The following is a 25,500-nucleotide window of genomic DNA, read 5'->3' as shown; positions in this document are numbered from 1 at the left end:
GCAAATCATTATTGACATATGAGATGGAGTCTTGAGCCCACCGAAATCAAAGACAAAACTCCCATTGGTTTCTGTAGCAGTTAATTTTTAATTATCATTTTCTCTCATGCATCTATTTAACAATGGAACTCTGTGGTGGGCTCATGAACATAGGATATGTATTAGCACTTCAAAGTCTGAACAGCTGAACAAGCAGGCAGCACTGCTGATACTGGACCTTGTATCCTGTTGATCAGCTTGAAGCAAATAAACAGCACTTCAGTGAAAATGATCATTTGCTAAAGAAGTACATGCCAGCTTTCCTGGATCTGATATTAATTTCATATTGATGTAATAATACTTTGAATTTGGCCAGTGATTTCAATAAGCAGTCTATAAGCAACCTCCATAGAGAAGATATTCCATCACATAAATGTATATTAATCAATTTTAAAAACACGTCTACATGAAAATATGAAGTAATCTATTATTTTTCTCTGAAAGACTTGTTGCAGTGTAAAGTTTTGGAAAGATAATGTCTTCTCTGTGTTTATCTTTTATGATTCAATTTATAGATGGTCTAGACAGAAAAAGAATAAGTCATATAATTTACCACTGTTTTTCACAAACTCCTTTGGAGCCTTTGATTTTCACCAAGCTGCCTCCAAAGCTTTCTTTGTTAATGATAATTTTTCCAGGCAGATCTACTTTATCACTTCTTGAATCAGTCCATATATTCTGCAAAGGTATACACTATGTTTTGAGTACCTCAGGAAAACACACTGGATGGATGATACAGGATTGTGCTAGTGCCCAGTTTCAGCACATATAGAAACAGAATGCTCCAGTATTAACAAGTTACTTCAGAATTAATTTAAAATTAAAACAAGTTAATGTAAAAATGCATAATTATTTTTGTTTGCAATATTCAAAGTAAACAACACAGTTATATAATTTGACTTAGTTATGTCTCTGGTTTTGCTTCTAGTGCTTGAGTAAGTTGTCAAGGGAAACGATGGGTTTTACCTGTTAAGATAAAATTCACATGTAGTCTTATATGTACATGTGTGACCCTATGACTATGCTTTATACAAACATATTCAGGGGTTAATGCACTTATTATGGGAATTTATTAATTTAAACATTAGTAACTCGTCACTTTAGAGTGAAACTGGTTTTGGAGCATTCTGTCTTTCAAAAGTACTGTGGTCCGTGAGACATCATCAGTCCTTTACTAGATCAGAAACAGACGTTTGCGGCAGAAGGACTGACGCTTGAGGGAATATCATTATTGCAGATGGGAAGGGTGGAGTTCATATTACCCTGGACTGGTGCAGTGGTACCAGAAGACACTTTGCCTAGTTGCATGTGAAACAGTTATGAACCTCTTAACTATTACCTTCTTTCCTTTCTTTCTTCAGCTACTGAGGATAGCTCCCTGAATGTGAACTGTTGTTCTTTTTCAACAGATTTACATCTTCCTAGTTGGATAGCCTGTCATGGTTTAACCACCCAGCCAGCAACTAAGTTCCCCGCAGCTGCTTGCTCACTCCCCCACCTCACCCCTCCCTGGTGGGATGGAGAGGAGAATCAGGAAAAGGTTAAACCCATCATTGAGATATGAACAGGTTAATAAGTGAAATAAAGTAAATAATAACAATAGCAACAATAGCAATAACAGTTGTAAAGAAGAGGAGAGGGAGAGAGAGGAATAAAACCCAAGTGATACACAATACCCACTGACTGATGCCCAGCCGTTCCTGAGCAGTGATTGACAGCCCCTGGCCAACTCACCCCAGTGTATATGCTCAGCATGACATTCTATGGTATGGAATACCCCCTTGCCTAGTTCGGGTCAGCTGTCCTGGCCCTGCTCCTTCCTGGCTTCTTGTACACCTGTTCACTGGCAGAGCATGAACTGAAAAGTGCTTAAGAGTAAGCACTGCTTAGCAACAACTAAAACATCAGTGTGTTATCAACATTATTCTCATCCTAAATCCAAACCACAGAACTGTACCAGCTACTAAGAAGAAAATTAACTCTATCCCAGCTGAAATCAGGACAATAGCCCCAAATGATAATGAATTTGAAGCATCACATTTTGCTACTTGTACAGTTCTATGCCAGGAATTTTCCTTTAGGTTGTTTTAAACATTTATATTTAAAAATTAGTTCAGGAATTATCAAGACCCTGTCTGAAATGAGGCTTATATGAAAGGATCCCCATGGTCAAGGATCAGAAGATCATAGCACATATATTGGAGAGACTCGCCAAGAGGAAGCTCTGAGAACGGTTCACAGGGGAAAGGCGACAGTGGGCCCTCAGGAGTTCCTGCCCGTTCCCGTTGTAGGAAGGATTCGACTGGGTCCCAGGTGATCCATATCAGTGTCTGTGGGCTGTTGTCTGGGTAGAAGAGAGGAATGCTTCTCATGAGAAGTCCAAATGAGTTTCAAGAAGGAAGAGCATAGTGAATATCATAAAATGTAATTTCAAACTCACAATGTATTTCTTCAAACTTGTAATCTATAGTGTCAACAGCTTGTGGCAGATACTTCATAATACCTGCCAAACCAGAACAGCATCTGAATACAGTCCTGTAGGAGAAGGAACAAGAGAAAGTATATGCAGATGAAATGACGAGTTTAGGATATTTAATGTGTTTCTGGAGGTGTACAAATACTATGGTAAGAATAATAAATACAGGAATCTGTATAATAGGACAGAATATTTCCTAAGATTTCATCAAATTTAGTTTCAAATGTCATGGCATGTTGGTCTTCTAAAGCTTGATGATCACACCCTTTAGTATGTGCATAAAGTCCACATGCGGTTGGAAATGTGATTCAGAATTTCTGGGTCCCTGTCCAGCCTGCACTGCTGACACCTTTTATTATAGCATATCCACTTGGACTTTTGTGGGCTGCTGTGAGCGAGAGTCATCCATGCTCCACGCAGAGGCAGGCTCTGTCTTTGTGCTCTTAGGCCAGGCTGGAGCCGTGCTGAGAGGCACATTAGCCTGGAGTCAGCAATAAGCTAACAGTTGCTACGTGGCTGTCATTTGGAGCAATGCACATTGTATCTAGGCAGCATGGAGTGTGAAGCTCATGTTTGCAAAGTATTGTGTAGACACATGCTAAATTTTGGCAAGTGATTTAATGCATTATTGCCTCAGTTTCTTCAGCCGTAAGCTGAATTACCTATAATATTACCTATCTCCTTTCCAGAGGGCTTGTGAGGATGTGTTTGTGTTTGACTTCTTATTAAGGTGATACAATCAAACATGGATGGTTGCCAAAACTCTCATTGTATGCAAAGGGACCTGGGGTCCTTACATTCATGCAGCTCCCAACAACAGAAGTATCAGGTCAAAGTTTGTTGTTCAGATCCAGGAAAATACTTGTAAGTAGTTGTTATAGCCCCCCTGAGTCACCACAGTTTCATTCTTAATTTTATTTCACTAGCTGCCTCCTAAATTGAATGGAAACATTTTCCCACTTGTCATATTTTAAGGTGAACAAATACTGTACGCAGGAGCACCTGTGACCTGTTCATTGCCCAGCAGTGACAGATCTGGTAATAATGTGCTTGCTGTTCTGGCTGTGCTGCACTTTGGTAACACCTAGGGTTTAATTGAAATACACCCTGACCTTGGTTTTGTTCATGAGGCATAGAATGGACATAATTACTATGAATCTACTGAGGGATATTATGGCAAAATGTTGTATTACTAATTTTGGCTCCACACACCCTTTTGGAAAAAAAAAATAAATCACAAGTCTCAGTAAAAAACAATGTGCTGCAGAAAATTACTAAAACAAGTAATTTTCCAAAAAATTAACTTCTTATATTTCTATGTACCTATTTTTTTTCTCTCAAAACGCTATCACAGTATGATAATTGCATTGCCCCTAACAATTTCAAATTCCTTCATAATTAAATAAACAGCTTGTAAATTGCGGACCACAAAATGCCTGTGTTCCACTCTTACCTTAAGGGGTTTCCATAGTTACCAAGGACAAGAAGTTTAACCATCTTTTGCCAGACTGGAGGCTATTTGCAGCCTTAACTTTTTATCTCATGTCTCTTTTTCTCTTTGTCTTTTTGTTTATTAGCAGAATAAGGGAGTAATTTGGACTCAGTTAGTCACTACAAATGCAATGATGCAAAATGGACTCGGCTGCTTTAGTGAGTTACTAGCTGGGTCTGTTTCTCCTAGAAGGTATTTTAGAATAATGCGTACTAGCAATACAACCTGTAGTTACCAAGGTTATGAAATACCTGTCAAGCACTTCTGCAAATCAACATCAAATAGTTCATACCTTAAAAAAGGAAGACACCTTTCTTGACACAGCATTATAGCATAGAAGTATTTAGGCAGATACCTATGTTAATTCATACCCTGAAAAGCACTGGTGCAGATTTTGCATGGCTGCTTTAATATACTTCCCTTTCATCCCTCAGTGTTCTTTGTTTTACATATTGCAAAATGCATTTGGAAAAATGGCACTTGTTAAGGCACAAACTCAATTTTTTTATGCCACTGAAATGGACAATCTTCTGATTCGCTAATTTCAAAATAATCTTTAAATCTTTCTAAATGACTTCAAAATTTTACCAGAGCATCTCTGTTGCCAAAGTATAGAAACTACTGCTAATCCACAGCTGCATTATATGCTCATCAAACGAAAATATTTCTGTCTTTTAGTGTGTATTATGCACTGAGGCCAAGAGCTCAGCAAGGCTCAAAGGATGATTTGTATGGGTAACAAGAATATTCAGCATTAGCACATGCAGTAGATAAATGCACATATTGTAGCTTAGAAAAGGATGTTTTGCACTTTAAAAACTAGACTCCAATGTTCTAGGATTAGGATTAAACTTTCTTAAGGGCAAGTATATAGTGTGCCAACATTTTTTCTTGTTCTTCATTGAACTGGCTACTGTATATCCATTCTTAGACTATATGGTGTTCTGAGCTGACATTTCCTATGTTTGTTTTTTATCGTTTTGACTAGGGAGAAAACTTTGTAATGAGTCAGGGCTAACATCCTGGATACCATCAGCCTTGCATTTTTTTTTGCTTTGCATCTCTTAAAAGGCACATTTTAATATGTCATATACTTAACCTGCAGATTTTTGCCTGCTAGTTTGAGATCCTGTAGTATGTTGTTGAAAAGAAAGTTAATTTATACAATTTAATGCTCCTATGTAGAAAGATTTATAATATTCTACCAGACCAAATCTAGTTTCTTTGAAATGAAGTATCACTGTAGCACCTTTAAATAGACGTTGTCTTAAATCACTGCTAGTCTGCTTAATACAAAGAAATATTACAGTGTTTCAAAGTAATGACCTCCAGTGTGACAGGAGTGAAAACTGCACTGTTTTAGGCCAGTGCTTTGGAATATTATATGATGTTTTATTAAGCATTGCCTTTACGCATATTTTGTTGTGGTGCACAGATTTCTTCCAAATGGGAATCTGTGATCTTTGATAATAAACCAGGAGATTAAGAAAGCATCCTTTCAATCATTATAGATGTGCTGTGGTTTAATTGTTGCTCATGGAGTTATTTCTGGCATAAGATAGTGAAATCTTGAAGGTGCTTGTATGACTTCCCCTTATATCATGGTTGGCGCGTGAGATGTAATGACATGCTGCTGTAATGAAGAGAATGCTGTTATCAATCAGAGCTATTACAAAATTTCTTCTGTACAGTTGCCTGTTTGCCCCTACATAAGTATCTGTCCAGAAAAATATAGAAGATGAAACAAACAAAAAAGGTTCAGATAAACTTTTATCAACTGAATTAGTGAAGTGAGAAGAGCAAAATGGGAGTTGAATAACTCAAGGGATCAGCAATAAGGTAGGAAACCTTTCTACCTTTAAGCAATTTTGATTTGAATTGAGCCTGAGTCAATACAGAACAAAAATTCCTAATGTCTACATGGGGTCTCAAGAAAATGAATCCAAATTAATTTTGAAAAGGGACTAGCTAAACAAAATTACATTTTTTTTATGGACACTCCTAATTGAAATTATAGTGTCCTTGATTCAATTTAGCTTAAATTCTAAATAAGAGTGTCCACACAAAGATTTAATGCAGTATAATTAACCCAATTTAAAAGTTAATTCCAATTAAATTTCTAGAATGTTGCTGGGTGGACTAATACAAAGCTCTATTGTGGTGGCTTTTATCAAAGAATTTAAATTAGTTCATCACGAGTAGTTCAAAGATTGCTCCTATTCACACCACTGTAAGCAGCCTGAACAGAGAGATTAGGACTGTTTTGTCCCCTTCACCACTTGGGTGACATCCAGGGAAAGGTCAGTAATTCCTTTTAATAAAAATAAGTATGTCCTAAAGAAATATCCATTACATGTTGTATGGTGTTTCCTATGACTTTCCTGTAAAATTAGCAAATGTTATGAGTTGTAATAAGGACACAAACTGCAAATGATGCTTGTGAGTAAAAGAATATTTATAAATAAAGGGACTTACCAGACTCATTTAGTTTAAAACACTATGAAATCTCTTAATTTCCATGTAAAACAAAAATATTTTTGCCTAGATCAATGCACACTAAATTTCTCATTTTTAAAATGCCTATTTCGTGTTAATTTCTGTTATATGCAGTTAAGGAGAAAATTTTAAACAGTAGGAGGACATGAGGGAGGGAACATGAAATCATGCTGGAAAATGGGGTGTGTGAAATAAAGCTGTTTTCTGTATAACAAAATAAAAGAAATGAAGAAAAAGACAGACTGGGTCAAACTCATCCTTGATTGAACTCCCCTGAAATCAGTGGTGATTCAGGGAGATTGAATATGTCCGGTCACATTTAGGTCTTTCTGGTCAGTGTCTTAGTGATTCAGCTGAGTCTTAAAAAGCTTGCAGAAGAGAACCACGAAGTATCCGTGGTACAGCAGTATCCACCCTGCCTTCTACACTTACATGCTTCAAGGGGTCACAGAAAATCCCAGCTATGTCCCAGAGCAGAACAGTGAAACATGCATAGAGGAGTATAATTTGCATTGTGAGTGTTTTGATTTATCTGGTCTCATGAGCAATCAGTTTGCATTGCGGGGCTGCCTATGTAGCCCTCTTCAGCCTCCACTGTATTTAACTAAAAATAAAATAAAAACCAAATAGATAAAAGCTGCTGGGCTTTGAAATCTCCCAGGTTTTTAGGCATTATTGCAATTGCTCCCTAAACTGTTGTTGAGACTTTTAAAGTCCTATAGCAGTGAAAAGGGAAAACTGAGTTTTAAGAATGGGGGAAAAGATACACAGCTATATAGCTGCAGTGATGCGTTTTCACTGTAAAACAGTCCCTTTAAAAAACACCTCAGACAGGAGCCAATCCATGAGGAAAGGAAAAAATAAGATTAGGAAGAGAAACATATGAGGTCTGTTGTTACCCAGTTGACGGATTTTGCATGATTTTTGCAATGTTCTGTTAAGAACATAGTATGTGTTCCTTTGTTGGTGACAAAGATATCCAATGGTGAAAAAGAATAATGTTGTTGTACGGTATTTGGGCAGGGAACAGCACGAGGTGTTTGTACCTCTCCTGACCTGAAAGCTCTAGTCCTCGGGGGCTCAGCCAGGTGGAAAGGAGTTTCAGGATGGAGAAGGCGGGGTGGGAAGCGGGAGGGTATGGTGAGTGAGTCCCCAGCAGTGTGGCTCCATCAGCCCAGCCTTTCACAGCCATATGGGGACACGCATGTCAGGCTGCAGGAGCATTTGCAGAGCAGATGTTGATAGAGGATTTCTGACCCCGGTGGAGCTCCCTGCCCACATTTCAGTCGCTGTTCTGGGACAAGGGTTTACACTCATGCGTTTCAGTATTTTGTCGAGCTAAAACATATTGTGTGCTTGTCCCCTGGTATCTAAAGGGGAATTCCCTTGGCTTCCCCTGCTGGCATTGCTGCCAAAAGGGGATCAGTCTCAGACCCTAAGAGCATTTAGCATTCTTGAAAAGAGAGTCAAAAGAGTCACTTCTGCATAAGGTCATCCTGGAATTTAGACCTATTTTTATTGCTGTAATCCATGCTCTGTTCCATACAGACACTATTTTGAATTCTCCAGTGCTGATACTACTGGAAGAGACTTCCCAGAGTAATTAGCTGCTCAACACACCTAGCTCCTCTTCATATGTTTGGAAATCTGCCATTTAATTTGCAACTCTAGAGTGGCTTGTTTACTAAAAAATGCAGATATCTTTGTAAAGGGATTTTCTCTCAAAAACCTCTTTTAAAGAGTGTGATGTACAGCATACATATCTGTGCTATATAAAGGGAAGCAAAGGTGCATTTTCTGAATGCATCCCCGTATCTGTCAGCTTGAAAAACGTTGTAAAAAGTGATGTGAATGCTCCTCACCCTGAAATTTGCTGGCACGTGGCTGAGGGAGAGTTGTGATAGTTGAACCGTGCTTTAGTTGAGATTTAACTGTGATGCACTTGTGATGATTTAAATTTACTGTGATAGTTTAATCACCTGATATCGGATAAATTCTGCCTATATTTTCAATGCAGTGACATTATAGCATCACATCATATTTTTTAATGGCAGATGTACAACACCAATCAAAGTGTGTTAGATCATACTGTATCATAAACCTTATATTGGGATAAAGCCATGGCCTTTGCACTGCACTGCTCCACTGCTGAGACAGTTATTCATAGAACCATAGACTGAACAGAAAGCTAAGGATGAGTTGCCAACAGCAACTAAACTGCCAGTGATCCAGCTAGGGGTCACTGGAGCTTGGGAAAATGTCTTTGCCACCTGCCATACCTCATTAGGCAGATCTTTGGGAATGGTGTAGAAGTCCTCTTTTGTAACCAAAGCCCACCGATACAGGAAAATCCATCAGAGATCAGAGTGAATGTAATCCCTTTCTCCTGGTGAAATAACAAAGAGAGATCAAAGCACATCAGACCTAAGACCTAATTATGGAAAAAAAAAAAAAAACAAAACAGAAAAATGAATTGCGGATTTTGTTACAGTGCCCATAAGGAAGACATCTCTGCATACACGTTTGGCAAGGTTACCTTCCAATAGCATAACTACTGCATCTTTCAGGCTGTCCCTAAGGAAAACTGCAGTGTGCACATCTGCAGAGGTAGATTAGCTCTGTCATTCCTTGCTTCATCTTCTGCATTGGATCTTAAGAGGGCAATGCTTTTTGCTTAAAGGAAAATCTGTAGTACATAGAGACTAAGTATCAGATAAGCACATCAAATGTCAATTTAAAAAAAAGATTTTTTGAGTTCTGTGGAAGTAAATACCAAAACAAATAACTCTCCATATATGTATGTGTATGTCTCCATGGCCATAAAGAGAATATACATTACTGTACTAAAATGACAGATGATATGCACTTTGGTAATTAGAGCAATGCCACAGATGGACTTAAGGTCGCGTTTGGCAACACATTTAATAACTGTGTGGTGCCTGGGGAACTGACTGGGCAGTAAGGAAATTCTTAGCATTTTAAACTACATTTTAAATCTATACAGCAGAGGGCACTAGTGTTATTGAATTGACCATAGAGTTGATATTTTGGAACTAGAAAAATGAAGGGGGAAAAAAATCACTTAGACGACAAAGAAGTGTCAACAAAGACTAAAGAACCTGGTTGATGGTCTATGTTCTATGTGTGGATTTATAAAGCTAAACCTTCATGTGTCTCTAGCATAATGGATAGATATTGAATAGCAATTTACTCTAGTACAGAGTTCCAGATGGGTCTTTATGTAAAGCACATTAAAATATTTCCATAATGTTCTTCAAAGCTTTAAATGAATTCTCCACTGTGGTTTTGTGCTGGGTAATTTTTTTCTAGGGTATTTCCGGGGTATTTATGATTTCAAATTACCCTGATGTGAAATGACTGCTCCAAGACTTCCTGAATACTTAAGCTCTGAGCTGTAGAAAACCACCAGTATAAAATAAAGGACCTTTTTAATACATTCCTACTGTCACTAGGAATCTCACTGCAGTATGTTAGCCTCATGGAATGATCACCAGTTGGAAGTGAGGACCTGGAAGGCATTGCTTAGCATATTTTCTGCTGTCAAATTGGCTTTTCTGAACCAGCTCCCCTGTATGTTAGCAGCACCAAGCCCAGTTAGCATGGTCTTACGCCAAATACCGCATTTTGCTTCCTGTATTATGAAAAAGGAGGGAAAAAATTTTAGTCATGTACATAAATCCAAAGTTAAATCAAATGGTGGCTACAAAAGCTAAGATTTACTCTCACTGCTTCTCAGAAAACATTCCAGAGGAATGGCAATATAGATCTTCTGTACTTATATGTTAAACAAGATGCAGCTTAGACACAGAAGAATCAAAGACACCAACACGTATGAAAATATATTTAGAACTTTCCATCCACATCTCACAAAATGGTGATACAGTCTTCAAATTATATACTCAGAGCAGCTAATAACTAGTCAGTGACCAAGCTTGTATTTGAAGTATACACAGATTTGAATTTTGCAGAAACCTGAGGGTTGCAGAATTCCCTGAAGGTCTTTGATAGTTCATAGTTCTGAAGCATATGTTTGATTGAGACATCCCTAGCACAGGACTGGGGAAAAAGAGAAATGTAAAAGCCATGGGCAATTTTGGCCTTCAGCACAAGGAAAGAGCTGTTCTGTGTGACTGATTTATTGTTTGAGTCAATAACCAAAAATGGGAGGAGTGTAGGGCATTTATTTTAACAAGATAAAACAAAAGCATTTCTTTTAAAAATCTTTTTGCAACTGAGACATGGGAAATTTTTGTTTTGGTTTGAATGAGTTTTGCTGATCAATCTCATAACTGGATAATGTATTTGTTATAATGAAATAGTGTATTCAAGTAAAATATTTTTTTTACCCACGGAGTATATGTGTAGTGATGGAAAGAGAAGGTTTGCTGGATAAAGGAGCAGGTGAAGGGAATGGTGGGATATACCATCAGGTGCACAAAGTCAGAAAAGGAAAGAAGTGCCTTGGAGTGTTCGCAGCATGGTCTGGCATCATCAGCTTTAGGTAGGCTGGCAGAGAGGCAGCTGAAGGGAGTTTATGCATACACTGGCTGATGTTGAGGGCACTTGCTCTCTCATGACCTTTCTTATTTTTCCTACACTTTCTTGTTCTACAAATCCCATAGTTTTCCTGGTCCTTCGGTGCACCCAGGATCCAGAAATGAGAGTGGAAAGTAGCAAAAAGAAAGGTAGAGAAACCATATGGCATCTCACAAAGCTGGCATTTAATAGTGAATGGGTCTGAGAGAGAGCACAGAAGATTCCCGTCATCTCTACAAGCCACACACGCTCCTGGTGCCGCACCAGCCACACAAAGATAACTGGGAGCTCTGAAGCTGGACGTAGAGGGCTGAGTTCTCATCTTGGTTCCAGCAAAGACAATAGCGTTGCACAACTGAAATGGTAAAATAATTGGTTTGGTGTGTTTCTGTATCTGTTTTATTACTTGTTAATGGAATTTGTTATCCAGTCCAAGTCCTTAGGGGATAAGAATTTAAAAAATGAGAAAGGAAAGAAAAGACAAATCTACAGAATAAAAATACTAGTGACAAACAAAAATGCTAGCCCAATCACATTAATTATTATGGAAGATGGTTAATTACTATTCAACAGCATAGTTCTTGGATCACAGATCTTAACTAAGGAACCTGAAATTGATATTAGACTCACTGATGTAATTCTTTTGACTACTGTGGGTAGGTTCTTCTTCATGACAGTGTAGGAAAGATGGGAACCATGTCCTTTTCACCCAGTTTTTGCACATAGTTTTACTACAGCTGGATTTTTGATGTAAAGGAACTTGAATTTTAGTAATTAACTGAGTGTTTCTCCATATGTGTTCAACACCTCTGAAGAGATAAGTGACCTTGTATGCCTTCAGTAAAAAGGAAGTGTGTCCAGCAATCACCCCTCCCCTCATCTAGTCTAGTACATTGTCCTAAACCGGTGAAGCTGATTCCAGTACAGTTGTTGGCCGAGGAAAGAGATAGAAAGGTGGGAGCAGTAATATATAACACTACAGCCAATGGATTCTGCAGAGTCACATGACAGGAGTGTAAGCCGCTGAGAGAAGTTGAGTTAGTTGCTCGAGGTTGCAAAACACATTGGTTTTGTGAATTTTTCATAACAAGAATGATGTTTTATAAATAACACTTACAGATCAAACAAACAGATACAGCCCAAGCTTTCCAATTCCCATTCACAGGTTTTTAACCATTATATTGGCATTCTCTGCAGTAATTTATTAAAAGATGAGAACACTTGCTAGCTCTGAACTGTTATAGAATTTTTTTTTAAAGTGCAGAAATTAATTCTCAAATACACATTTTCTGAATATATAATTAGAAAAAAAAAACTTTCATAAAATTAATTGCTGTGAGATGCAAGTTAATATATTTTTTTCCTGTAATGTTTTTTTACAGAAAGATAGTGCTTTTTTACATAAAATGAAACAGTTTGGAGCCTGGAGTGGAAAAATGTTGCCTTATAGTATTTTGTTTTATTGGATACATGTATTATGCATCTGAGTGCTCTAGGTTATAAATATGCTTTAAGCTTGCTGTAATTTATAAGGCTTCACTTTTGGCTGATTTATAGCAAATTTCATTAATCTCTACAACAGAGGGACCTTGCACTGAGCAACAGAGATTGAAAATGAACTGAGGGCTGGGGGCTGTAAGAACTACCACAAATGAATCAGTACTGAAATTCTTAAAAGAGTAATTATCATTTGTAGTGTAAAGGTCTTTTTCTCCTTACAGTAAAACCTGTAGGATTTTTTTAGAGATGCCAATGAAACTGCCAACCCTGAAACTACGGAGATATATTTTTCAGCATTTAAATGGCTGTTCTTATTTCTGTGTTCAGCACACATTTTCTAATGAGTGTTTCTCTGCTGTTGGTGCCAAACAAAAGAATTGAGGAGGAAATACCATGAAATTGGATGATGCTGTTTAACGGTAGGGAAGAATTGATGCCTATCATGTTTGTTTGGGTTTTTGTTTTATTTGGCTTTTTTTTTTTTTTTTTTTTTTTTTTTACATTTGAAATAGGCAAGACCTTGCCCTGACATTTGCATGACCTGCTACATTCAGTATTAAAGGCTTTACTTCTAGTTAGACTCCAGTGCAGGAATCACATTTGTATAGGCAAAAGATTTTCACCCAAATGAAAGAGGAGTGCCTACTTGTTCTTCGTATTATCTGATGTTTTGTCTTACAGTGTGTCAAGAAGGTTAACACCTTGAATATTGTGATGATTCCGATCTTACTCAGTTTTGTCTTTTGAGGCCATGTCACTTCTTTAAACTCTGCCCCTGAGTTAGAACATTCCTTTTCAGGTATCCACTGTGGTTGAACTTGTTATCTGCCATCCAGCTACATATGTTATATATTGGAATGAGCAGGAAAAGCTAGTATCTGGCTTTTTCTTATCTCATTGTCAATTACAGCTGGCATACATAGCTGCACAGGAAACAAAATGCTACAATTTCTGTAGATATTCTTCCTGCAGAGTTTTGTGAAATTGGTAGAGCTGACTGGAAGGACTTTAGAAGTCTTTGCTTAGAGAGCACACTTAAATGTTTGAGACTAATCTAACATTCTCCTCCTTCTTCTTCTTTCAGCTATTCAAACTCCAGAAGGACCAACACCAAATAAATTATGAATGTTGAACAAGATGACCTTACATCCACAGCAGATAATGATAGGTCCTAGGTTTAACAGGGCCCTATTTGACCCCCTGCTTGTGGTGCTGTTGGCTCTTCAGCTTCTTGTGGTGGCTGGTCTAGTGAGGGCTCAAACTTGCCCTTCTGTCTGCTCCTGCAGCAACCAGTTCAGCAAAGTGATTTGTGTACGGAAAAATCTGAGAGACGTACCAGACGGCATCTCCACCAACACCCGATTACTCAATCTCCATGAGAACCAGATCCAAATCATTAAAGTTAATAGCTTCAAACACCTGAGGCACCTAGAAATCCTGCAGCTCAGCAGGAATCACATCAGAACTATTGAAATAGGGGCTTTCAATGGTCTGGCCAATCTTAACACTTTGGAACTCTTTGACAATCGTCTGACCACTATCCCAAATGGGGCTTTTGTATACCTGTCAAAACTGAAGGAACTGTGGTTGAGAAACAACCCCATTGAAAGCATCCCTTCTTATGCTTTTAACAGAATCCCTTCTCTCCGGAGGCTGGATTTGGGGGAATTGAAAAGGCTTTCATACATCTCAGAAGGTGCCTTTGAAGGTCTGTCCAACTTGAGGTATTTGAACCTTGCCATGTGCAATCTTCGAGAGATTCCTAACCTCACCCCACTTGTAAAACTGGATGAGTTAGATCTTTCTGGGAATCACCTGACTGCCATTCGGCCAGGTTCTTTCCAAGGGTTAATGCATCTTCAGAAATTGTGGATGATACAGTCCCAGATTCAAGTGATAGAAAGGAATGCTTTCGATAACCTGCAGTCACTTGTAGAGATCAATCTGGCACACAACAACCTAACACTCCTGCCTCATGACCTGTTCACACCACTCCACCTAGAAAGGATCCACTTGCATCACAATCCTTGGAACTGCAACTGTGATATCCTTTGGCTCAGCTGGTGGATTAAAGACAAGGCACCCTCCAATACTGCATGCTGTGCCCGTTGCCACACGCCTCCCAGTTTAAAAGGAAGGTACATCGGTGAGCTGGACCTGAACTACTTCACATGTTATGCTCCTGTCATAGTGGAGCCACCAGCAGACCTCAACGTCACAGAAGGCATGGCTGCAGAGATGAAATGCCGGGCATCGACCTCCCTGACCTCTGTATCTTGGATTACTCCAAATGGATCTGTTATGACGCATGGGGCATACAGAGTTCGGATTGCTGTGCTCAGTGATGGTACATTAAATTTTACAAAGGTAACTGTGCAAGACACGGGTTTGTATACATGCATGGTGAGTAACTCTGTTGGCAATACCACAGCTTCTGCCACGCTGAATGTGACTGCCCTGGATAACCCTGGTTACACGTACTTTTCAACCGTCACAGTAGAGACTGTGGAACCTTCTCAGGATGAGGCACAGACCACCGAGCAGGTTGGGCCCACACCAGTTACCAACTGGGAGACCACTAACATGACAACCTCACTAACTCCACAGAGCACAAGATCAACAGAAAAAACGTTCACCATTCCTGTGACGGACGCAAACAACGGGATCCCGGGAATAGATGAGGTTATGAAGACTACCAAAATCATAATTGGTTGTTTTGTGGCTATTACTCTCATGGCTGCTGTGATGCTAGTAATTTTCTACAAAATGAGGAAACAGCATCACCGGCAGAACCATCATGCTCCAACACGGACTGTAGAGATCATTAATGTGGATGATGAGCTTACAGGTGATACGCCCATAGAGAGTCACTTGCCCATGCCAGCAATAGAGCATGAGCACCTAAATCACTATAACTCTTATAAGTCTCCTTTCAACCACACAACAACAGTTAACACAATAAATTCAATACACAGTTCAGTGCATGAACCGTTATTGATCCGAATGAACTCAAAAGACAATGTACAAGAGACTCAGATCTAAAACATTTATGACATTATGGGGTGGGGGTGGGGACAACAAAAGATGGTTTATAAAACAAATGACACAAATGACTGGGCTAAATCTACTGTTTCAAAAAAGTGTCTTTACAAAGAAAAAGAAATTTATTTATTAAAAATTCTATTGTGATCTAAAGCAGACAAAATTATGTGTATTCCTCAGAACCTGTTTTTGCTGCACTTATTTACCCTACTCTTTCCCTTTTTCCTCCCCAACCTACCCTGACTCCCATTTGCCATATTTTTCATAGGAGATCTTGATTCCCTAAAAGAACTGGTCTAGGAAATTTTGTAAGAATTCTGTTACACTTTGGGAATTTTTATGGTGAATTCTAGTGGTGAGATTCAGTCTATTTTGTCACTTTTTTCTTTTGTTTCCTCATGCCCTTTTTGAAATTATTCAATAGAGAATGGAATAATAACAGCAACTTTACAAATGAGAAAGCAAACAATCAAGCGTTTTTTCTTCCGTGTAATGATTTGCTCTGTATTTACTGAAAGCACCGTTCTGTGAAGAAATGGAAAACAAAGTAAAAAAAACAAAAACAAAAAACAAAAACAAGAAACAACCAAGAAATTAATTTACTTGTGAAAACCTATAAACCCCATGATATTTTAAACAATTCTAGAACCAGAATTTGTAGTTCAAACACTAAGATAAGATTATAAATAAAATACTGTTTTTTTCTGTACTTGGATATAGCTCATTTTTAGTGTGGCATTAAGCATCAAAAGTTTGTTAAAATTCTTATAATATTCTGCTGTGATGGTCCAAAACATAATCACTTTAAAGAGAATAATTAAACCATTCTGGATCATTACTGAAGAATAGCATAGTTTTCATTTTAGATTATATAAGCAGCATAGTAGCAAACAAGGGTGTTTGGCTTTTAATGCAAGATTAAGATCATTCTTCTAATGGTGTTTTCAATTATCTCTATTATATTCCAAGATTTATTTCACAATACCAGAAAAAGTTTTGCAAGGAGTTCCAGTTATCACGGAATTTATTAGACAAAGCTGGAAAGTTTGTTCTGTTTTTTTGTTATTTATAACTGTCAATAAGAAAATTCATGTTTATATTAAAGCTACTGGTTTCCAGTTCACTTGTTCTGGGACTTCTAGACATAAATATGAATTATGTTTAGCTATCTATAATAACAGTAATCAAAGCTGTATCCCTATGTGCAAAATGAAATCAAAATGCTGTAAATGGAGTAACTCACAGGAAAAACTCCAAGGACTTTGTCTGAAATATATAGAAAGAACAAAGCCAGCCAAATCAGAGGAGAGTATAGGTTACTGTAATTTGCATGACAATTAGAATCCCTGTAGAGTAAAAACTTTACATTAATATAAACTCAGACTCATTTACCAATAGGAAATGTACACCCTTTTCCTTTGTATTTATATACGTTCTCTGGATTTAGCTTATTGGTGTAGGAATGGCGTATACCTTGCAAGCTGAAAGCTAAAAGGAAGGCTTTGCATAAGAAAAGCGGCTCCAGGACACTGTGTTCTTCCAAGTAGAAGTTCTGCCAAATCAAACTACTTTATGCATTGGCAACCGAAGAGAAGCATTTTCAGATGATTTAGATTAGGGGGAAAAAAATATATATATAATCTCTGAATGTCTTTTTACCTATTTTCTTCCTTAACCACCCTTACTGTGACTTGTCAAGGTCCTGTGCCAGGTAAATAATGTTCTTAGTTCTTACAAAATCTCTTTGGAGCTTTCTAGTATGCACTAGCATGCAGGACGAAGACCCTATTGAACAGTATACTTCTATTCTATAAATTTAAGAAGGAATTTCTGCTAGGTTGAGGGGGTAAATACCTTTTGTTGGAGGCACAGTTCTCAAGGTTGCAAGTGAATATTGTGGTAAGAAGGCCTGATTTAAAGAGGACACGGTGGAGATAGGTGACAATGAATCACACTCTGCAAGGAGTCAGATAAGTATAATACAGAATAAAACCCAAAGTTCTATAATAATCTCAAAGAAACATTTGGCAAGACATTATCCTTTGATGTACTACATGAAAAATAATATCTACTCTAAGGGAATTTTAATAGAGGGCAAAGGTGGACCTGAATGTAAAACGTTGCGGTTGTGATTCCTAGCCTTACCTATTTCTTCAGAGTGCATTAGAACATTTCATTGGTGATTTCTTTTAAACATTGTGATAAGAATCTGTACAGAAACACTGTAATTACACATTGCTATTTGTACTTTGCCCATCTGGCCAGTAACATTGTGTCCATGACCAATGCTTATCTGAAAATTGAAGAAATTATTTCCAGGAAAACTAAATCTGGGCCATCTGCAATCAACAGGTTTCTGTTAAAAAATTATGGCTACTCTCTAACCGGCATTTGTGAAAGCACTTATGGTCACTATGTTTTTATAAACAGGTAGCTTTTACTCACTCCTAAAGGTCATGTGGAGGAAGCCCTTATGAAAAAAAAGGTATAGCTTGTCAAGTGGGACACGTGTCAGTGACAACCTTTTTCCTCTTTGGAGTAACACAAAATAATATCAGTTACTGTTTCAAACAATATACAAATTCTTATTGAGTGTTAATCTGGATTTATTGGCTAAGCAAAAAAAATCCAGATATTCCTGCTTGCTCAAAATAAGCATAAAGAAAAAGCATTTTGGTGTGTTTGATTGGGTGATTATATATGTGTTATGTGGAATCTATATTAGTTATGATTTTCCCAGCAGCTTCCCTACCCTTCTTGGAACCACAGAGATTATTTCTGACTCCTTCCTACTTCTGCAAAACACCTAGTACTTTTGTAGTTTAATTAAATACCAGAGTTAGAGAACATCAGAGTTTAAACTAAAATGAGCTCTGCAATGCAACCTCTTACTGCTCCCCTGACTACAATGTTAAGAATGAAGCCCAGGTCTCCTATCTGGCAGAGAACAACAGATAGAAAGCTCTAATGAAATTTCTCTTGCAGGTGACCACTTTATAGATGGTGTGTGATGTAAAAAAAATGATCAAAAAAGTTGTGATCTTGATTATGAGCTATCACTTTCTAGTGGGCTCATGATAAAGGATGAATTATTCTTCAGTTCATTTGATGAAGATGTTTGCCTACTGTCCTGTACAAAACCAAAATGCAAACCATTTTCTTTCCGGAATTGTCAAGTCTTACAAATCTCACTATATGCAGGAATAACGTGAAAAGCAAAGTGAGTTCCATTCAATTCACCATACAAGATGGACATTTCATTTTACTTTGAAAAGGGCTAAATGCATGACATTTATTATAGTAATTGTATTTTTGCTAAAGTATTCTAATGCATTAAAAATTACATGTAATGTTTTCAAGATTCCCTGCCCCCACTGGTGGCATTATGTAGGTTGATCACAGCATTAGAGAAAAGGTAACTAAATTAATATTGTACTTAGTTGTACTATCTTTACAGTCTTGTGAAAATATTTTATAACAGCTGTTACAAGCTTTTATATGCCAGATATACCCATTACTGTGGTCTTTTTAATGAGGAGAATGGAAAATCTTTTCAAGCTATTCACTTTTTGCTAAAGTTTATATTCCATTTTAAACATGAACTAAGTGCAGCATTTTTGAAATTTTCGCTTTTTCTCTAAGTCCAAGTAGTGAAGGTCTAGGAAATATTAGGAGCTACCTTGCAATTTCATACCAAAAGAAGTGAGTGAAGAAATAATTTATCCTTATCTTTAAGGTATAGTAAGAAAAGTTCACAGTCTGGGTTTCTGTTTTTCTTAGTATAACTATTTAATGCATCTTTTTCTCATTTGTGCGGGTGTTGCCAAAAAGAATCTCATTTCAAACTTGCATCTAAAATTCAACCTACAGTTAGTCTGAAGGTAGTGGCAAACATTTTATTATGGAGGTGGTATTATATATTAGTATTGTAGTAGACTAACACCCAGAGCTATCACTACTAAAATAGCAAGGGTTCAGGAGCAAGCAGGGGGCTTGGGAAGATCCTGGGAAACCTACCCAGTAAATGTGCAATTTCTGTTGGCTGTGGAGCCTCTCTCTGTAGTGGTGCCCTGGAGAAACACTGTGGCTGTCTGTGGTTTGCAGCTGAAAGAGCACAGCAGGGCAAGAGTGCTTCGGGTTGGGAACAACTTCGTTGGCTGCTCCCCACTTAAGAGCATAGATGCAGAAGTAATCAGGGTGTAATAGCTCAGCCTTCAGCCATGCAGTGTATGACTAGAAATGATTGGGGGGTTTTATTTTTTTTTATCACTTTGAACCACAAGTAGGTTTTAAGGCTTAGTGCACACGAAAAAATTGGAAACTTGAAGAATAAAAATAAGTCTCAGAGCTACAGTGTAAGTTTTACACAAATGGCAAAGTCGTATTTCGACGAAATGCTAGTCCTCGTTTGAAGGAGTCTGGGAAAGTTTTTTTCCATATTAACTCTATGAAGACAAATTAGTTCTGTACTTCAATAGCTACATGCTATTTGCTTCAATAGGTCATTTTTTTTAGGTGAGATTTGTTAAACAAAATATTGTGTTTAATTTGTCTTGCGTTTAGTTCTTGCTTTCATACATTTATAACTTAGACCTAGACTGTCTGTTAATTGGAGTGCTCTCTAAAGGGCTCTCTAAAGTGAAACCTGACTGACTTTCATAAGACAGAAATCTTTCCGATACCGTAACTCCAGTGAGGTATGTAATTTTGGAATGAGGAGGAGACACTGAAATGATACTTCATCAAATGATTTTATGGCTACCTTTTGTAAAATAAGAAAGAAAAATTAAAGCCTAGCATTTTTGAGAACTTTGAAAACCAATATGTTAAAATAGGAAACCTTATTAAAAATTTGAAGAAATTAGAATGTTATTGGACTTGAAAGTAATAGTATGATGTAATAAAGGAAGAAGTGGGAGTCATATATCCCAGATAATCTTTACATCTTTTCTAACACAATTTGCAAACTCAAAAATTTAAGTTACTTTTTTTTGTATCATGCAGCTTGTGCAAGGATACTGGCTGACCTATCCATAGTTTTCTGTTTTCTTCTTAATTTTTGCTGTACGTGTATGATGCAATCTCAGCTTCCAGCTCTGGAACAGTTTCCCAGACAGCGCATGCAAAGGAATTCTCTGCGAAATTATCCCAACTCCACCCGTTGGAGGGTCACGTTTAATATTTGCTGGGGCTTTTTTCAATGTACTTGAAATGGCTTGTGCAATGAAAGATTCCTTAGTTTCTTTCATCCTCTACTACGATAGCAATATATGATTCATACCATAGTTTGGAGAAGAAGGTTTTGCATGTATTATATTTTCATCAAATTTAAATTATAAACTACAATTGTATTTTACTGAAGTAAAAAATCTTGAAATCTTACTTGAAAACTACTGTTCCTTTCACAGTAGCTCAGTTAAACACAACCTATTATTAAAAAAAAAAATAACAGAGAGAAACTACATCATGGAATGCTGTGCATGCACATGTATCTGTATATGTGTATTACTTATAAAGTGCTTTTACAGGTGAGATTAAAGGAATAGAAGAAGAAAGGTATAACAAAGAGAAAGATGGAATAAATGAGCTGAGAGAGAATATAGTAAAACAGAACTGGAGTTAGTGGACCACAGACTTAATCCAAGCCCTATGACTAATTTAATTTTGTAACATGTAATTCAATTTGATTTCATTTGCTCATTTAATTCCTCAGAAGGACAGTTAGTTGTCTAAGCAAAAAAGTGGAAATCTGAATTCTGTTCTTAACAGTACTCACATGATGTCAAGTAGGTCTTCCTTTTTCCTGTCCTTCTTGGCTTGCCGCTTCTGTCTAGCTGTTCAGCTATCATTTTCTGAAGCTTTCTTCCTGAGGCATCCATCTTCCAGCCTGTCTTGGGACTGAATTCCAGTGACCAATGGGACAGAAGACAGGTCAGTGTTGTGTTACTAAGCAGAGCCTCTGCAGCTTTGGGTACTAGGTATTTAAGTCCATTAACTCCTAAACAATTAATTACTTTATACTGGAAGGCAGTTTCATTTTTTTTTTTTCTTTTTAATATTGTATATAAGATTAGAGCTGTTGATCACCTGCCATTTCCATTTGCTAACTAACTATCTTCCAGACTGACATAGTCTTTTTTTTTTTAACCTGTTGGAACATAGCTTTCTGAATATTTTCTGATGAAATATTTGATCAAATTCTAAAGAATTGAAGAAAAAATATCAGTGTCTTTGAATAGTCAGACTATAAAAGTATTCCACATTGTATAAAATTGCACTTTATTAAAAAACAACAATAAATAACAATGGTCTCTGATTCCTAGAAAGCAAATGCCTAAACAAACAGTACTTCATCCCCCTTTTTTGTTGTTTTTTTTTTTGGTTAAGAACAGTTTCTCGATTTGACTCAGCAAAGTCATCAAGGCCTTATCAGACTTAATAATAAAGCAGAGGCACTGAGAAGTTGCATGGCTTGTGCTAAGTTCCATACAGAGGTTTTATGCTTTTTTTTTTTTTTTTTTTTTTTTTGATAATATTCTGTTGCCTGTTTCAGCAGTGTTTCCATCAAGATGGATATGTGTAACTATTGTTGGAAATATTGTCATCTCTTGTTTCTACCTAGAGAAACATTGGCTCTTGGAGTTTATCTTTTCAACTCCCTGCTGATTCCTGAGACTCCTGTGGGGAAACAATCAGTTCTGTACTGAAAGGGAGGCTTTGGCCCGCCTAATAAAATAACAGAATAATAAAGAGCTGGACCAGGCAAGGAAGAACAAAATAGAATGCAGTGGTAATGGGGGGAGAAGAATCCTGAGAAGATAACTAAGCATTATAAGGAGGTTAAAAAACCCCAAAAATTAGAAAGAAGGAAGTTGAAAAGGTTTGAGAAGCTATTTTCTCCTTTTGTGCCCTCCTTTTCTTATTCCATGCATTTTGTCTCCTGGTATGGCTGGGTAACAGTTGAACATTATTGATGAACGCATTCTCAGTAGGAACATAACTGATGAATGCATTCTAAATAAATCACATTGGAAAGTGATGGAATATTTTAGAATTTATAAAAGCACAGTCTTTAGACTTGTATGGGTTAAACCAGTCTCAGAGAACTATTGACGATGTTACGATATTGTACTAAGACACTAAGAGGTGACTGTAGGTTGGAATTCTGAAAAAAAGAATATTCATACTTTACTAGTAGAAAACAGTTTCCCAAGAGAATTCTGGGAGCATTCAATTGGTAATTTCTGCATGTAAATATCAATTTGACATTAACGTATGCTGAATTTGAAATTGGTCCCTCAAAGTGAATCTGGAAGAAGCACTAAAATGCATAGGATGATAGTAGTGAAATGTTAAATTTAGTAGAACTATCAATTTCTATCCTCTGGGATTATTTTCAGTAATACAGTATTTTTAATTAGGAACTAAAACAAGGTTTATTTGTACATTTTCTCTCCCTTTCTCCCCTCAAGTGGGGATTACATTTTTTCCTGGCTAATATAACTGGTATAAGAATTTTTTTGGGAAAAAAAAAAAAAAAAAGTTATCTTATGAAACACCTGGTCATTTGTTAGTGTGTTTTTGCTTTTTGTTTTAAGTTGCTTTCTTTTTGCCTTTACAAACAAATATAATTGAGGAAATGAAATGGTATGATAGAAAATTTGACTCTCTGATGAAATTTGTGAAGGTTCAGGGTTTATGTGTTCTTACTATTTTCTTAATTTCATTCAAATTTCCTATCATGAAAGAGTAGGAAGGCCAAATAAGTACATCTTTTAATTTTTTTCAGGATTCTTTAGGTTTTGGATATGCTTTTTTCCTCCATTGGTCAAATAAATTTTCTGTGGGTTTTATTATGTTTCAGATTAGAAGCGTTTTTCCTTGCCTCTGTTTACAATTTCAGCTTCTTCCTTTGCCTTCAGTTTTCATGCAAAATATTTCCTCAAGAGCTGAGTCTTTTTTTAATTATATATTTTCTCCATGATACACGGTTGTAGGATCTAAGTCTGCATTGCCCTGCTATGTATCCTCCCTAACTTCATGGCAGTATCTGCTCTCATTCACTACCCTCACAGCATTATTGGGTTCTGTCACTCTTTGTGTCTCATTGAGAGTCAGTCCATAAAGTCATTAGGCGTCTTTCCTCCACACAAACACAGAACATTGCTGTTAAATGGAGGTGTGGAAGAGTGTGGCTGTCTAGCACTCATTTCAAGGCTTAACAGCAAAACACAGTACACTCAAACTTTACAGGCTTCTGTGGCAATTAGGGTTTGGTTGCAGAAAACCAGCAGAACAGCCTGACTGGTGTGACGTAATTAATTTCTGGTTGTATCTTAACATGGGAAGATGCTGTCTCTGAATAGGAGAAAAATACTCCATCTCCTGTAGTCTGTTTGACAGCCTTATAAAAAAGAAGCCGACTTTTTCAGTAAGCTGTTTTCTTATTTAAAATTGCTGAAATCTGTTAGTGGTTTAGATTTCTGCAATTATACTTCGTGCATTATTGGTGGAGGTGCCACAATACTGGCATTCGGTCAACATCACTGAAGGATTGTATCAGCCTTTTTTTAAGCGGATTTTCTGTCTGCTGACCACAGTTAATTATGGGTCTTTTTTAAAATGACTGTTAAGTACTGATAGCGCAGTTATGGAAGCACATTACTAGGAATGATGCCAAAATTTTACAGTTGTGCAAATTTATGGCATCTAATCCACTGCTAGTGGTCTGTTGCTCTAGTTTAATTTTAAAGTTGTGATCTGACATGTGCTGCTACAATGGTTCGGTAGGGAAAGTATTTTGTTCTTTTAAAATGTTATTTAAGTTCTAACAGAATTGTTGGGCCGAGAACCAAGTCCTTCACATTGCTTTGCTGCAACAGCGTTGCAGCTTTGACTTTAAGGATGTACCAGAAGCGTATGAGAAGTATTCAGTTTCTGCATCTCCTCTCCTGCGCGCAAGAGGGTATTCAGTTTCTGCATCTTCTGTGACAAATGCAGGTCTCTGTAAGAACATTTACTCAAAGATACAAATGCTATCAGACACATTGCAAATAGAACACCGTATATTCATTGTGGGGTAGTTATAACATCTCTTCCTCCCGAGTTTTGCCTTGTGGTTAGCTTTCTATATCCTCATTCAAGTTCCCATTAAGTGCTGTATCTTAGAGTAGCTGCAAAGGGTTTGATAGTTAAAAACCTGTCTTTGGAGCCTAAGTTATGCAAAAGTAAATGAGTTGTCACTATATGTCTGCTCAAACTGCTCTCTGTCCACCCCTCACAGAAACTTCCAATAGTCATATTTCTCTGCAATCCTAATTGATAAGATTAATTATCTTTATTCCATTTCATTTCTCAGGGTATTTCCAAGGAATGGCACAAGTAATGGCCATAAGAAGAAAGAAGCTGGTGATGTTTCTTCCAGGACATAAATGAATCCAGATAACGTTTGTCTGGATGACAAAGCCCATGAAAAAGCTATTAGAAGAAATATGTCAGTCAAGACACCAAAAAAAAAAAAAAAGCAAATACAAATTCAATTATATCCTCTGTTGTATACATACACACATGTAGATAGATAGATAGATAGATACATACATACACTGTCTTGTGACTCATGCTTTTCAGCAAGTCTGCTCTGGAAAGCAGTGCAGATGCAGTGGAGATGCATTGCACTTTCCGAAGAGTGGCTAGCTGCCCACCTGCATGTAAAGCAGAAGAGGAAAGTAAGACACAAAAAGCTTTTGGCAAAAGTAAAAGTTCTGGTGTGGACAGGGCCCGGCTGTTCCCGAGGTAAGAGCTGACCCCCTGCATACAATGCAGCAAGTCTGGAGGATCTGCTATATGACAGTAAACTATGTTTCCTTATGTACAATCAGGGAAAAAAGGTAAGACAAAA

At 37.3% G+C, this 25,500-nt stretch overlaps 1 protein-coding gene across 21 annotated transcripts in view; it reads left to right on the top strand.

Annotated features, from left to right (window-relative positions):
• Window positions 1–25,136, top strand: part of LRRC4C (leucine rich repeat containing 4C) — a 548,895-nt gene extending 523,759 nt beyond the window's left edge. For 20 of the 21 annotated variants that reach the window (XM_080396367.1, XM_080396365.1, XM_080396369.1 and 17 more), the window contains one exon: window positions 13,645–25,136. In XM_080396367.1, coding sequence (XP_080252493.1) covers window positions 13,686–15,602 — 1,917 coding nt within the window. In that variant the 5' untranslated portion in view covers window positions 13,645–13,685 and the 3' untranslated portion in view covers window positions 15,603–25,136. Of the gene's footprint in view, window positions 1–1,400 lie in introns of all 21 variants that reach the window. The other variant, XM_080396370.1, reaches the window with a different exon arrangement.
• Window positions 25,137–25,500: the final 364 nt, after the last annotated feature.

The sequence above is a fragment of the Falco punctatus genome (assembly GCF_963210335.1).
Source record: "Falco punctatus genome assembly, chromosome: 7".
Taxonomy (NCBI): Eukaryota; Metazoa; Chordata; class Aves; order Falconiformes; family Falconidae; genus Falco; species Falco punctatus.
The sequence above is the reverse complement of the archived record's forward strand: the minus strand, read 5'-3'. Positions and strand labels throughout refer to the sequence as shown.